The sequence below is a fragment of the Manacus vitellinus genome, unplaced genomic scaffold (assembly GCF_001715985.3).
Source record: "Manacus vitellinus isolate BGI_N305 unplaced genomic scaffold, ASM171598v3 scaffold_30_pilon, whole genome shotgun sequence".
Taxonomy (NCBI): Eukaryota; Metazoa; Chordata; class Aves; order Passeriformes; family Pipridae; genus Manacus; species Manacus vitellinus.
In genome coordinates this window covers 8,658,938-8,674,586 of record NW_021940291.1, presented here as the reverse complement: position 1 = coordinate 8,674,586, position 15,649 = coordinate 8,658,938, and the positions used below count along the sequence as shown (strand labels likewise).

At 38.8% G+C, this 15,649-nt stretch overlaps 1 protein-coding gene across 1 annotated transcript in view; it reads left to right on the top strand.

The window, feature by feature from the left end:
* Window positions 1–15,013, top strand: part of SPON1 (spondin 1) — a 188,882-nt gene extending 173,869 nt beyond the window's left edge. The window contains exons 8-16 of the mRNA XM_018076121.2: window positions 5,664–5,865; window positions 7,113–7,253; window positions 7,592–7,667; window positions 8,106–8,288; window positions 8,626–8,796; window positions 8,908–9,075; window positions 9,941–10,105; window positions 12,054–12,317; window positions 13,059–15,013. Coding sequence (XP_017931610.1) covers window positions 5,664–5,865; window positions 7,113–7,253; window positions 7,592–7,667; window positions 8,106–8,288; window positions 8,626–8,796; window positions 8,908–9,075; window positions 9,941–10,105; window positions 12,054–12,317; window positions 13,059–13,222 — 1,534 coding nt within the window. The 3' untranslated portion in view covers window positions 13,223–15,013. The remainder of the gene's footprint in view (window positions 1–5,663; window positions 5,866–7,112; window positions 7,254–7,591; window positions 7,668–8,105; window positions 8,289–8,625; window positions 8,797–8,907; window positions 9,076–9,940; window positions 10,106–12,053; window positions 12,318–13,058) is intronic.
* The last annotated feature ends 636 nt before the right edge of the window (window positions 15,014–15,649 follow it).

The following is a 15,649-nucleotide window of genomic DNA, read 5'->3' as shown; positions in this document are numbered from 1 at the left end:
ATATATCATTAGTATCTACACTAGCAACCCAGATATGCTTAGATGACAATATGAGAATGTCTGAAAGATGCGCTCCATGAAGTCCCTTCCTTTTGTAATGCTTTTAAAAAACCTCTCAGATTAATGATATTTTAGAGCAACATTTCCTCTGATGATTGGTTTAAATGTCAGTGGCAATCACATAATCCCCAAGTTCCATATGCCATAACATATCCACCCCTTTTAGCTGGTTTTAGGCAACATTGATTCAATGTTCATGTTATTGTAGCTTTCCTTCCCCTGGCTATTTTGGGACTTGTGCATGTTTAAATTATTCATTAGCTTAAGTGCTTACTTGCCCTGCACTTAAGCAGGACTTAAGAGGGATTCTCCCTTTCCTTCTGTGCAACTCTGAAGTTCTGGGTTTACTTTCAGGTGTCGATACCTGTGCATAAAACTTTGTTGTCCATATAGTGTGGTACTAACTCTTTTCCATCACTTCATACATGGTTTTCTTAATAGCACATCATCTAAATATGCTACCTAATTTGTTCTATTAATTTCAGATTTCTAGGAGAATGTTTTCCTTTCAATTTTAGATCTTAATTTTCTACCTTTCTCTTCTTTGAAGATAGTTCACTATTCAGGATGTTATGACTTTATTCAATAAAACAGATGTTGTGTAGGTGCTGCTCGTAGGTAGGTGGTGCAGAGTTGGAAGTTCAAGGGTGTGAAGTGTGTTTTCATGCTCATAAAGTTATTTGTATCAATAGCAAAAAGTTCTAAAGATGAGTAAATAAGAATGTTCATCCTGGAAAGCTTAGATGTGATGCAATGTAAACCTCTAAAAAAGAAGGATGCTGCTTTTTACTTACTAGGGTTAGAATAGATAATTCATTTAGTATTTCCAAAAATATTCATTTTTCATGGTCATGTAATCAGCTAAACTCTTAACTTAAAAAAACTGTGGTGTTTTCCCATCGGCAGCACCACCTAGAACAGATACTAAACCAGTGGCAATGGGTCCACATGGCTTTCAAATACCTCCCACCTCCAACAATTGTCAGTCTTAGACTGGTTTCTCTGCTGTTTCCACTTTTTTCTTCCTATCTGAAAAAGCTACTATTTTATCCTGAGCACAAGCAAGATCAGATCCTGGTATACTCAAATGAATCTAATATCCAGACTCTAATAGTGGGTTTAGGATGATTATACCTTAATGCAGCTCTGTGAAAAAATCTGGAGAGCTATTTCAAACTACTTTATGCTCCATATAGTTATTCACTCCATGGTATATATCAGATTTTTTTCCCCAGCACAAAATATATAAGACCACTTGAATTAGAATTTAATTTAAGAAGGCTATCATAAAAATTAGTATTTTACGCTCCCCTGTTCTCTCCAATTGCCCACTTAATCACATTATTTTTTTCCCATAACCAAAGTCAGAACTTGGATGGTGATGCAGCGCTGCACATATCCAGTATTTCTGAAGGTGTTTTGAACTGCTGGCTTTTCCTCCACTGCTGCAAAACAAGTATCTAATACACTGGTTTATTTTATTTCAAAAAATTATTTGCATTTGTGCTGCCCCACCTAAAATCAGCTCTAGCAGCCAGCCTGGGAAGCAAGCAAGAGAGCTCTGCACTACACAGAACTTTGCAGTGGAAATACCGATGCTCTTCGTGTTCAAATTTGTCCTTATATAATCAGCTTTTGTGTTGCTGGAAAAGTCTTTATGCATGGGTGAGGCAAATAGTCTGCTTATATGTAGCAAAATGCACATTGATTCCAGTGGTACAAGCTCAACCCTACAAATGATCTTATTTGTTGAGCTAGTTAGTATCCTAGAAAAAAAATGAGTATATGCTCAGGTTGCCTTTTCCTACTTGTTTTACTTGTATGTTAACCAAATATTAAACCAGAAGTAACCACAAAGTTTCATTCTACAAAATATAATTTTTTGCTACTTCTATCCTGTAACTCTACACAACCACCTTCCTTGTGTGGGCTCTGTTACCTTTTCCAGGGACCTCAGCAGAACATGACAATATTGATTCAACACTCAAAAACATGTTTTGCAGCAAGCTGAGTTTTCTGTTGGTTTGTCAAAGGCTTTTTTAACCCCCACCCCCAGTAGTGATAGCAACTAGATTGGCACTTAGGGAGAAAACTTGCAAAGCAAAATAATGTTTGTGCTCTTTTAGTCTTAAAAAAAGGAAAAAACACCTAAAGGACCTAAACAAAAACCCACAATCCCAAACACCACAAAACACACACACTCACAAATATGAGGGAAAAAAAAAGACCATTTTCTTACACTGCTCAGTATACAACATCCTTGTAGCTGGAGATCCTAATCATGCTAAGAAAAATAAAATAGAATAGAAATAAAGGGAATGGAAAATAATTAGGATGCAGGACACTGCCTAGTACTTTGCCTCACTCTCTACTATGTAACAGGAATTGCCAGCAGGTTGCTCAGGCTCACAGTGGAAAAGTACTGTCTGCTTCAGACAAGGAAAGCAGGATTCCCCTGTCCTGTGGGGTTCTCAGAGTTGTCATCTGGCACTTACCTAATGTTTAGGGTCTGCTTTGCAGCTCCTGTTTGGTTTGAAGCATGTATATGTGCAGGGGAAGGAAAAGGGACCTGTTTGTCTCTCAGTCAGCTATAAACTTCAGGCTTTCCTGTGGGCTTTACCAAACGTGCTTAACCTGTCATGGAAGAACACTTCCTTGAGATTTGAAAGCCTTTAAAGAGAGAAAGAAAATGATCCACGTTCCTATTTTGTCCAGTGAGTTGACAATACTAAAATGAAAAAAAGTTGGGTTTAGGGCATACTGAGCACACTTTAACACCGGTTTCCTTCATGGAGTTCCATAGTGCAGTTTTAGGATGCTTGGGCCAGATGTGTTGCTGAGGTACACATGAAGAATTTAGATTCCTGCCAACTTCATAAATCCATCATTCATGTGGATACTGGAAATAGTTGAAATTTGTCAGATTATTAAAAAACAACCCAAAAACCCCCCATCAGAGTTCTCTATAGTCTAAGCCCAGTCAGTGCCTATCCTGTACCCAAGGAGTAGATATGGATGGTGCCTTAGGTCAGCCAATTTTTCCTTAATTACAGTAACTCAGGAAGGACTCAGAATGTTTAACGTTGGGCAACGCTATACAACAGTTGTTCAAATTTATATTCATAGTCCTTAGAAGTATCCACACAGAAATTAATTAATAGAATAAAGCAGCAAGTGCAACAACGGCATTTTATGTTTATATATATACACATTTATATCTATGAAACAGAATATTTTAAATACTTAATTCTTAAACTGCATATAAAGATTTTTACAATGTCCAACCTAACACTTCGTGCTGCACTGCAGCCAAAGTGTGTGTGCATTGGGTACCTGTCTGCAGTGGAGTGGAGGAAGGAAGAGAAGAGAACACGCCTCCATTTGTCCTTTACTAATCTTCACATTTTTATGTTAAACTGTGATGGGATAAAATACAGTATAATGGTCATAACACTACCTATCTGTCAAGATATGTGATTTTTTGCAATGTGCTCTGGAATTGGAAAAATGTGGGAGGCTCGAGTTCACTGATATCATTTAACACATCCGTAAGTTTGTAGGCAAAGAGTATCTCCTACTAAAGCGTTCCTTCACACAGTTTCAACATTGATACAATTGTAATTTAAATACTCTCATAATTTAAATACGCAAATAATTTATCTTGATATGATGAATAATATTAATTCTCCTAACAGAGCATTCAAAGCCTTAATTGTACATGACTATCACAAGACTAACAGGTGACAAGAGTTTTCCATCACTATGTGTCTAAAGCAGTCAAGTGATTCCCAACCCTCTGCCTTTAAAAGGTACGATTGTGTCTCCCTCTCTTTGCATTGCCCTTGCTGACCTGCATCTCTGTTCTGCAATATCCATATTAGACATTTTTTCCATCTAAAGATCAGGTATACAAACACACATCTCTGTGTTATTTTTACAGTGTACTGCTCAGACTGTTGCTGTGTGCTGTTTGAAATACAAAATTCCTATAGGGACTTCTTAAAAAATCCCTATAATGCAGTAAATCCTTTGGTTACTTGAAGTCAGTTAACAGGCTTTTTAAGACTAATCATTGCTAGGTACTTGACAAATATATACAGGATACTGTATTCACAGAGTGAAGTTGATGTCATCATTCATTATTTTATTACTTTACAAAGACACACTGAAACCAGACTTCTATGTCTCATGGGAAAAAAAAAAAAGTCATTTGCATTACTTTCTGGGAAAGGCAGGATTAATGACATCAAATGCTTAGCAACTCTTCTGTTCAGAGTCTTTAATTCAATGTAAGATAATTTACACAGTAAGAAACAACTTCTAAAGACTCTGGCCATTTTACTCATTAGCAAATGCTATTTCTGAAACTTACCTCTTGAAGGGGAACTATATACGCTAACTTTTAGATATCTCACATTTGATACTGTGTGTGAACTACTCAAAATCTTTGTCTTTGTGCTGTTCTGCTTTTTTTCTAATGTGCTGAGAGTCCTTTGAGGCAGAAAAAATACGCAAATAAAATACTGCATTTTTACAGGTATACAAGGATTTACAGGAAGAATAAACTCCTTATGACTACAGCAGAACAGTGCATGTACACTATTTTGCATGTGTTTGCATTATTATAAGGTACCTAACCAAAAAAGGAAAGATAAACAACACAGCAACTCCCCCTTTCATTTAAAATAAATGTGGTCTTTAGATGCTCTAAAACAGTGGGGTTTGGCACAAAAATGGGAAAAAAAAAACCACCAACTTGACCTGGCTCTGTATTTACTTAAGTTTGTAGCTGAAAAAAACTTGGGTTGACATCAGATCAGTATTTCGCAGAGCAAAATTACCAAAATAATATTTTAAATAATTCTGCATTTGTTGTTGCTCATGAGAAAAACTCCACAAAGGGGTCCAGCTTCTGTGAACAGAAGCCTCCAGTCAGGCCTGATTTTATTTCCATGTGCACAGGGATGTGGCAGTTGCTCATCAGCATCACAGAGCACTCCATGATTCAGCAGATTTCTTCCTGAGGGAACGGCTGACAAAGGCTGGATGAATAGAGGCGTTTTCACATCCACTGGCAGAAAGCTGCAGAAGTCTTGGCTGAACTCTCTAGGGCTGGCAAAGGCCATTAATGTCTCACTTAACACGAGCACTCAAACTCTATTAATGAGTGCTTTTCACACATACATGCACACACACAGTAGCACTTCCAAGAACTTTTGGCTTTAGAACTTACCTGATCTTTTACGAGGGGTAAAAAATATCCCATCAATCAAGGCCTCGGGGTATTTCTCTGATATTTTAGTCCTAATTTTTTTAAGTGTTGTGACATATCTTTTATTACTATATCACTAAACACAAGCATACTGCTGCAGCTCTGTGCTGCTACATCTCTTTCACCCATTAAGCAGCAAATCTTGAATGATGCCAAAGCCTTATAGAGACTGAGGCTCAGGAGTGCTGTGCAGCTGCCCTCTCCCTGTCCTGCTCCTCCATCCCCATGAACCAGACACAGTGTCACGCTGGGGTTCAGTATTTCCGAGTTTGAATTCCCTGTAGTAGCAAAGCTGGATGCAGTTTTTAATGCTCTTCCTTCGGATTTGCAGGAGAGCTGCTCCCTCTGCTGAGTTCTCTGTCGATCGCCACCGGCACCTGATGTCCTTCCTCACCATGCTCGGCCCCAGCCCCGACTGGAATGTGGGGCTCTCTGCCGAAGATCTCTGCACCAAGGACTGTGGTTGGGTCCAGAAAGTCGTTCAGGATTTAATCCCGTGGGATGCTGGCACGGACAGTGGCGTTACCTATGAGGTATGGGGACTATTTGTAATATATTCAAATATATTACCTTAAAGCATAGAAGAATGAAAGCTATTTGATCCTACATGACTTTATATTACTCCAGCAAAAATTTTTCTTAAAATTAATTAGAAGTCATTTAAACAGGTGTTAGCTACAGTTACCTTTGGTCATTTTGTCTGAAGTCCTTAAGCATTATTATTAATGGGATAACATCTCATTCACCTGGGATGTTATTACCACAGAATCACGAATGGGTAAGGTTGGAAGGAACAACTGGGAGTCATCTGGTCTAACCTCCCTATTTAAGCAGGGTCATCCCAGAGCATTTTGCACAGCATTGTGTATGGTTCTTGAATATCTCCAGTGAGGGAGACTCCACCTCTATCTGTGCAATCTTTTCCAGTGCATGGCCACCTGTAAAGAAGTTCTTACTCGTGTTCAGTGCTTGTATTCACCTATTGAATACATGGAGGACTCAGCATTTAGGTGTCCAGCCCCTGAGCTTTGGACTGTTTCAATCCAATGCCAACTGTTCTGTTTGGTCCAGAAAACTATAACTATTCCTTACAGCAAGGATTGAAACTCAACTTCTCATCATTATGAGACTATAAAATAATCTGTTTTCTCTGTCTCCGTCACTCTCTTAGTCTGAAGAGGATTCAGATCATGCTCAGATAAAGTCCTGGTTTTGACCAAATAGGTTATGTCAAGTGAATTGAACAGGTTATGTGTCCATAGGTGACAGGTACCTACACTGTGTGTCTATGCAGACAGTACAGACAGCTGAAGTGAGACTTGACTAGTCACATCCTCAAATAGGACACATATTCCCATGTCAGATGACAAGATGTGGATGATTTTATCTTTCAGACCTGGCCTCTTTAGAACCTAAGGAATTTCTCCAGTTATAATACAGCTCTGGGGGAATATAGAATAATTTTTTTTTTTTTTTATTAATGTAGTTATTTAACCAGACAACAAGGCATTCATCTTATTGTTAACCCAGCTTCAGGCCTGAATCCTGAACTATTAGAGAAGTACTTCCTCACAAAGCAAAACAAAAAAACAACAATAAAAAAACCCAACCCCCCCAAAAACTAAACCAAAAAACCTCACCATTAAGTATGAATGTACCAAGTTCATCTTACACAGGAATTTTGCAGTTTAGCATCTCAGAGAAGTTTTTATTTCTGCAGATTAATTGTATTATTAATTAATAATTTCTTTTTTTACATTTTTTTTCTTTTTGATTGCAGTCTCCTAACAAACCTACAGTGCCTCAGGAGAAGATAAGACCACTTACAAGCTTAGATCATCCCCAAAGTCCATTTTATGATCCAGAAGGAGGATCTATCAAGCTGGTAGCCAGAGTTGTCATTGAGAGAATTGCACGTAAGGTATAATAGACATGTAAAATTCTCAAGTGAGTGCAAAAAACCACTCCATAAACCAGAAAATTAACCTTTCCTCCCCCTTCCCCCCAAATCTACACTCTTTACCCTACTCACACCAAAGCTGAGGGCAGAAAAAACCTACAACTGTCTTAAGGTATTACTTCTACTTCTGGTAATTATTGCATCTGCTTAATTGGGGATTTCTTTAAATATACCTAGGGACTCTAAGATAAAAAGGTGCTGCAGGTGCAGTAGTGCCTCACAAAATACTGGATTAGCCCCTATTTCTGCATTCATGTATGAGTTTCCTGTATTCAATGTCCACAACAATGTTTTTGCAGGGGGAGCAATGCAATATCGTTCCTGATAACATAGATGATATTGTGGCAGATCTGGCACCGGAGGAAAAAGAAGAAGGTACATTTTAAATTAGTTCATGCAGTACTAATTTATATTTTTGTTTCATTCTCCCCTATCATTTGTAGATAAGGAAAAAAAACAGACTCAGGAGCAAAAATTCCACTTGATGTCAAACAGTGATTTAGGTTTTCATCTCTTCTGCTGTCTACTATTAGTCTTCCCTTACAAAGCAAAGAAATTTTGCATATATACCTGGAAGATGACAGTAACAATACAGGTGATAAAAGAGAGAAGCCTTTTCGGATTCAGATATTTTTTTTTTTTTAAATGAAAGCTGGCAATTGGTAATTCTTGTTTCTTCTGGGCTAAAATGGAGAAGATAGAATGCAGAAGGAAAGAATGTATCCTATTAGACTCTAAAGCAGTCATCAGCCAAGTAAAGGGAAGAAAATGGAAGACTATTTTTAACATTCAATGCCTTTCCTTACTTTTTAGATGATACCCCTGAGACCTGCATATATTCAAACTGGTCGCCATGGTCAGCCTGCAGCTCTTCTACCTGTGAAAAGGGGAAGAGGATGAGGCAGAGAATGCTTAAAGCTCAGCTGGACCTCAGTGTGCCCTGCCCAGATACCCAAGATTTTCAACCATGCATGGGTCCAGGCTGCAGTGATGAAGGTAATCAGGAATGAAATGTGGAGGGGAAGAACACCTTGTAGGGTTTTCTCTTCTTTTAAATTTCTAAAGGCTGTTGGTTGCTGTAGTATGGCTTCAGTTATGGCAAACAGAGGGACAGCTGCTAAAGAACACTGTATGAAGCTGTCTGTGGTCAATTCTGCATTTCAGCTGAGTCAGTGCATGACAAAAGTATAAAGGAAAGGAGTAGAGGAAGCAATAGAGGAAAGGACAATGTGAAAGGCAGCATCAAAGTGAATGCTGCACAGAATATGCACAGCTACATATTTATCAGCAATTCTGTCAATACCTGCAATTGAAATGGTTCTCTGTATTTTAGATGGTTCCACTTGCATGATGTCTGACTGGATTACATGGTCCCCCTGTAGTGTTTCCTGTGGAATGGGAACCAGATCTAGGGAGAGATATGTAAAACAGTTCCCTGAGGATGGCTCCATGTGCAAAGTGCCTACAGAAGAGACTGAGAAGTGTATTGTAAATGAGGAGTGCTGTAAGTATTTTATTTAACTTGATAAAATCCAGCCTATAAAGCGAGCACTGCCCAAACCATTTTTTATATGAGCCCTGCTTATGAACAATTCCCTCTGTCCACTTTGAATAGCTCCCAGCAGCTGCCTCGTCACTGAATGGGGTGAGTGGGATGAATGCAGTGCTAGCTGTGGCACAGGGATGAAGAGAAGGCACAGAATGATCAAGATGACTCCTGCTGATGGATCCATGTGCAAGGCAGAAACTACAGAGGCAGAGAAGTGCATGATGCCTGAATGCCGTAAGTGAGCCGGAGTTTGTCTCCTCTACTACAGGGAGGCATCGTCTGACACATTGTCCCAGCACACAAAGAACATAGCTAAACTAGAAGCAATGTTGCTTTTTCTTATTCTCCTTAAAATTAGGCTTCTTAGGGAATGTGCATTAAGTACAGCATTCACCACCAGGATGGGAGCATCAGTAAAAAAAAATGTTCGCTGGTATCCTATTACTGTATGACCCACATAGTGGTGTGTATATCAGCAAGCCATACCTAAACAACTCTGAAGTTATGGAATATGAAGCATATTTAGTCATAAGGCTAAAATAAAACAAATAAAACCATGCCCTCTCCTTTTAGCCTGTGGGCAATTGAGAAATCGAAGTGCTCCTTTTGTACAGTCAGCCAGTCTCACCCTTCCTATTAATGTTGGTTTTAGTTTCTTAAGAAACATTAAGATTTTCATCAGAGACAGAGATAAGTTTAAAAATGTTTTTGGTAGATAAAATATGCAAGTTTCACATTTTAGACTAAATTAATTTGACTTTCAGTTCTGTCCACTGTAACAATCCAGGGGTTTTTTTTACAGGAGTTATGACTGAAATATAGCTTCTTAGAGTATTAATTCCTCAGATGCATTGGAACTCTGCAGATAAAAATAAGCTACAGAAAGAGATAGCAAAGATATTAAAATGAAGCAAAGCTTTCAATTTAATATACTGTTTTCTGAGCTTCTTCAGCAACATCATTTAGCTTGTGACAAGAAAGTATAATTGGCTGATGACAGATAAAACATAGTACATTTTCCACCTGTATTATTTTCAAAAATTATACCATTGTAATTTATTTATAAAAAGAATTCATTACCTTTTTATTTTCATGTCAGATACCATCCCCTGTCTACTCTCTCCTTGGTCTGAGTGGAGTGACTGCAGTGTAACCTGTGGGAAGGGAATGAGAACCCGGCAAAGGATGCTGAAATCTGCTGCTGAGCTTGGAGACTGCAACGAGGAGCTGGAACAAGCAGAAAAGTGCATGCTGCCTGAATGCCGTGAGTCTGGGAAATCCCCTGCAAAGAGGAGAATAATTACAAGTGTAGCAGTCTATGGGGCAAAACTCTATCACCATTCAAGCATCACTTCTTAGATGAAAGGAATATCAACTGTGCATTGTTTAAAAAATTATTATTGTTATTATACACCCTCAGCAATTGAGAGCTGGGATGTGATGAAGTTTTAAATTCAGCTTCTCTTAACCCTATGCTGGTGATCAATCTTGATCAATGTAGAATGCAGAAGGAAAGAATGTATCCTATTAGAATCTAAAGCAATCATCAGCCAAGTAAAGGGAAGAAAATGGAAGACTATTTTTAACATTCAATGCCTTTCCTTACTTTTTAGATGATACCCCTGAGACCTGCATATATTCAAACTGGTCCCAATGGTCAGCCTGCAGCTCTTCTACCTGTGAAAAGGGGAAGAGGATGAGGCAGAGAATGCTTAAAGCTCAGCTGGACCTCAGTGTGCCCTGCCAAGACACCTAAGATTTTCACACTAGAAAACCTGTTCAGATTAGACCCAGTCAGAGTTGCTCAAGGAAATGCTCAGTGAAGTTTTATTGTCTCCAAATACAGCAATACCACTGCCTCTCTGGGCGCCTCTTGCAGTGTCTAACCACCACCACAGCGAAAAATATTTTTCTTGCATTTATTCAAAATTTACCATGTTCTGTGCCTGTTGCCTCTCATCCTTCTCTTTACCTCTGAGAAGATTCTGTCTTGGTTTCACCTATACCCTCCCCCTCTGTACTAGGAGACAGCAACAAGATCCTCCTCAGTTTTTTCTACCTCATATGCCATATGCTTCAGCCTGTCTGCTGCCTGTCTTTGTGGTCATCCTCTGCTATGCCCACATCTCTGTTCTACTGGGGAGCCAAGAAATGGACACAGCACTCCAGAAGTGGAGTACAGGGGGGGAACAGTTCCGCTTGTTTAACACACTTCAGGAAACTGTTTGTGAGCTTCCCAATAGTAAATAAGTCAGAATTATAAAACGTACTTTTTTTACTCAAATGCAGAATGTGTGCTTGGAAGGAAGGAAAGAAGAGTTAAAATCACCTGTGAGATTGATTCTTTTAACTCACACAAAGAGCACAAAAGAGGCTTTCTCTGTCTTTGGCACATCTGTGAACTTTGATACACTTTGCAGCCTCCAATATCACATTAGCCAGCGGATGGTGTGGAGACAGCTGCAACGATTTTTTTACCTTACTCCATTAAAATCCCCCACTTGTTGGGCAGTGCAAATTTCTGGTTGCTTTTCAGTCTTTGTGAAGGGTGATAGCCTAAGGTGCCATTGAATGAATGAGATGTGATTGCTTTTAGCATCCTGTTGCCAGCTGGTTTATGAGGTTTTATCACAAATTACATAATTTTTTCACAGAAAGTGTTGGTTAAAAAGGCTTTTACACTGTAATTGCTCATTCAGCTTTTCTTAAATGATGTGAAATATCATTTTGATTATTATTCACTGGGGCTGTAAGCGTTAAGCAGTGCTGAAAGATGAAAACTTTAAAGATATAATGGTATTAGTGAATGTGGCTTATTGCATAACACTGCCAGAAAGCAAGGCTTAGATCTCAGAGGTAGCAAATTCTTTTGAAATATAACTCAATTTTCAGCAGCTTTTCATTACAAAACAGGCATATGGGTAGGAAAATTGAAGAAGACGCAGGAGAATTATTTATATGTTTATTGTAATTTTAGTGATCTGCCAGCACCATTCTTGAAGAAGAAATCAAGGAAAGTGTCAAATAATAAGTCTGCTAGGAATGGACTCAGGAAATTTTGATGTGCAGCCTCAAAACATCTGCTAAGAAGACTGGAGTCTTAAGTTGTCTTCACGTGTTTAGGGTGTAAAAAATTCATTAGGCACATCTTGTTTCTTGACCTTATGGTGAAGATTTCATGGCTTTTGTGTCCTGTTTCTTGTTCTTTGCAGCCATCGACTGTGAACTAACGGAGTGGTCCCAGTGGTCCGAATGCAACACCTCGTGTGGGAAGGGCCACATGATCAGGACAAGGATGATTAAAATCGAGCCCCAGTTTGGAGGAACAGCGTGCCCAGAAACTGTCCAACGTTCGAAATGTCGAGTGAGGAAATGCCTGCGAGGCCCGGGGATGGAAAAGAGGCGCTGGAAAGAGGCCCGGGAGAAAAGGAGAAGCGAGCAAGCAAAAAAGAATATAGATAGTGAGCAATATCCAGGTGAGTGTCCAACCATTTTTGGAATGCTCGTGGCTAGTTGTCTTTTCTGCATAACAGGAGTTGCAGTGCACTCCAGCATTTCAGCCTAGGGAAAGTTTTAGCAATAAAATAAAACACAGCCCCTTTCAGTGTTTGCCTGTCACCAAAAACCTGTGCAATAATAATAAAGTGTGACCTGAGCTGGACAAAAGCTCATGTCTGCCCATGTCCCGCCACTGAAAATATTTTATCTACTCCACACAAAAGAATAGAATGTGAAAAAAATCTAAAACTTAGACCTGGCAAAGGACTGGCTGCAGTTTCTGCAGATCTGAGTGATAATCTTTGCATCCAGTTCCCTTTAAACTTCTGAAACATTTGTTCCTGGATCCAATGCTGAATTTTGAAACTGAATTAATTTCCATCTCAATAATCTGATTCAGACTCAGTCTCCTCTGGGAGATCTGTTAGTGCTGCTTTTTCAATAGGGGACAATATTATCAAGTACTGACTCCTCAAATCAACAAAACATAATATCTTGGGCTGTAGTTTACATTATGTCGAGAGGAATTACTGCTAAGTTGTGGTTCATGCTTGTCTGACATTTAACAATTTGTTAGTTTGTCTTTTATAATGTAGATAATGCAGACAGTAAATTTCTTTTTTAATTCTTTTTTTTCGGTGTTTGACAAATGCACCTTGATTACACTTAACAGGTGGTTCTACTATTAAAAAAATTAATCAAATCACTTATTTTTTCAGTTTGTAGGCTGAAACCATGGACTGCTTGGACAGAATGTTCTACACTCTGTGGAGGTGGAATTCAGGAACGCTACATGATGGTGAAGAAGAGGTCCAAAAGTACTCACTTTACTAGTTGCAAAGACAAAAAGGAGCTAAGAGCATGTAATGTTCATCCTTGTTAACAAAACACAAGGTTCCAAGTGATGCACTCTGAGCTAAATGGAAAGTCAACCTTGGTTTGGTTTTTAAAACAACAACAGCAAAAATATAAAGTGTATATTAGTTTTCATTTTTGCAGTGTGGTTTGCTTTTTAGTCTTGCTGGTGCAAGAAAAATATTTTATAGATGTTTCCTCACAGATTTATGCTGAGAGTAAATCTTTGGTACTCCAGCCAGCCCTTAATGCATAAAAATAGTAAGTCATCATGAGTTATTTAACTAAAATACAGACATATCTGTGGACATGGAATAGCCATATAGAAATACTACTTGTAAAGACATGGGATGCATGCATATTAACACAAGTGACATGTTTCATATGAGGGAGGATTTCTCTCTTGATTTGATCTGATTTTAAAAATCCAAAGCAGTGCCTACATAATTACACAACTATGCCAAGGAGTAATTTCAGTAATGCTGGTTCAATAATATTAAAGGTGCATGTTTATCTTTTTACACTATTGGGTTAAGCTGATAGTTATAATAATAATAATAATAATCCTAAATACTTTTCTTCACATGGATGCTGTGGTCCATGCAAAATGGTCTTTGTTTCATTAAAACTTAAAAAGAAAATAATTTGTATCAATAATGATGTCTGACCACTACACACTCAAGTCAAAACAGCACACAAAGAAAACATGTGAATGTCATAATATATTTAGGTTCCATACTCCTATTTTGGATCTATCCACTGCCTCTCAGAATAGATACAACACTAATAGAAATTGGTCGAGAGAGTTGCAACAGCTGTGTCACATAAAGTTTTCCACATGAGAGACACTAAAAAACTAGATTCAGTTTCACGAGGATGTTAATCACAGATGAAGAGGGAAATAGGTTTATAACATAACAAAAATGGTAGAGAAAAGGTGAACCAGGTTCTCATGTATCCCTTATAAAAAACAAAGGGAAGGGATCCTCTGAAATGAAACAATGACAGTCTCTTAAAGAGGTAATTACAGGTTGACACGGGAATACATTTACAGCACTGTCATTTATGTTTGGTTTTTTACTCAGAGTATAGAATAATCTAAAAATTACTAAATTTGTGAAGGTTGGCCATTTGTAGATATACTAGCCAGGTTAAATTCCCTCCCTGACCACTTGAGAGATCAACAAACCACCTGAGATTAGAAAGTAGCTCCTCACCTTTCTAATTGCTATTTTATATCCTCTCCTGCAGAATTTAGGTCTCATCTCTATGTGTAATCAGCAAGACCCTTGGGCTTCACTTGTTATTGGAATACAATATTGTCCTGTAGGTTTAACAAGATAACATTAAAGATAAGAGGTTGTTGTCTTTTGGTCCAGGAAAGGCAGCATACACCTATGTCTCTACAGAAGTAATAACAATGCACTGAAAATAAAGACTGTTGATGCTGACTCTTAAAACAAGCTTGAGAGAAATGAATGGAGCAAAATTTATTTTATGGTGTCTTTAAAGCAGCCTTAAGTAATTTACTCACTTCCTTAACACTAGGGCAGAACCCTGAGAACCTGACACCTGGGTTTTAAGTGTTCCCACACTTGTGTGCACCACAACCCACTGAGGATGTTCAGCTTCACTACCAGTACCCTGGGGATCCCCTCATTACCCCCCTGTACCTGAACAGGGTGCACCCAGACGGGCTGGTTGCACTATATCATAGGGCTTTTCATCATCCTTTCTCCACTGAACGCTGCAAGGGCTGCTCAGTACTTCCACAGCTGCTGCATCCCACCCCCTCAAGGTATTGTACTGCTTTTTTGCATATTTGGAATGAAGGAAGGGCCAGGAAAATAACGGAACCAACCACAGTAATAAGCCTCTCCTGCTGCTGCTAAATGAAATGGGTGCAAGCCCACAGTCAACCAAACGAGGAGAAAAAAGGATACAAGAAGGTTTAATGCTAAAACCAAACATTTTACATTTTGCACAGCTTGGCTCACTGAATAATATTAATTCAGAAGATAGTTTGCCTTCTTGGGCCTCTTCAAAATTTCTGTAGTTTATGTCTCTGTAGCACTGCCACTACAAGCGTAGCAGCAAGTTGGTCCCTCTCTAACGCTTTATGACCTTACCTTGCACATCACCCTTTTGTGACCAAAACAAAAACCCAACAAAAAACCAGTGGGATGATATAGAAGCTGGAGGAGTGACCAGCTGAGCATATTTTGGGTGAAGAAAGAGATAGCTGCAAGAGAAGGGCTACAGTGACCAATACCAGGGCAGCAGAGTTACATCTGGCTGAGCTGACAGAGGCTGTCCCTGCTGAGAATATTCATTCAGAAAAGTAATCTTTGACCATAAAATGTGTGGTTTTGGTGGCTTGGATCTGTGAGAGCCTGGGACAGGGGGAGCAGAAGAAGAAAGTTTCTCCTGAATGGAAAAAAAGTGTTATGAGTTC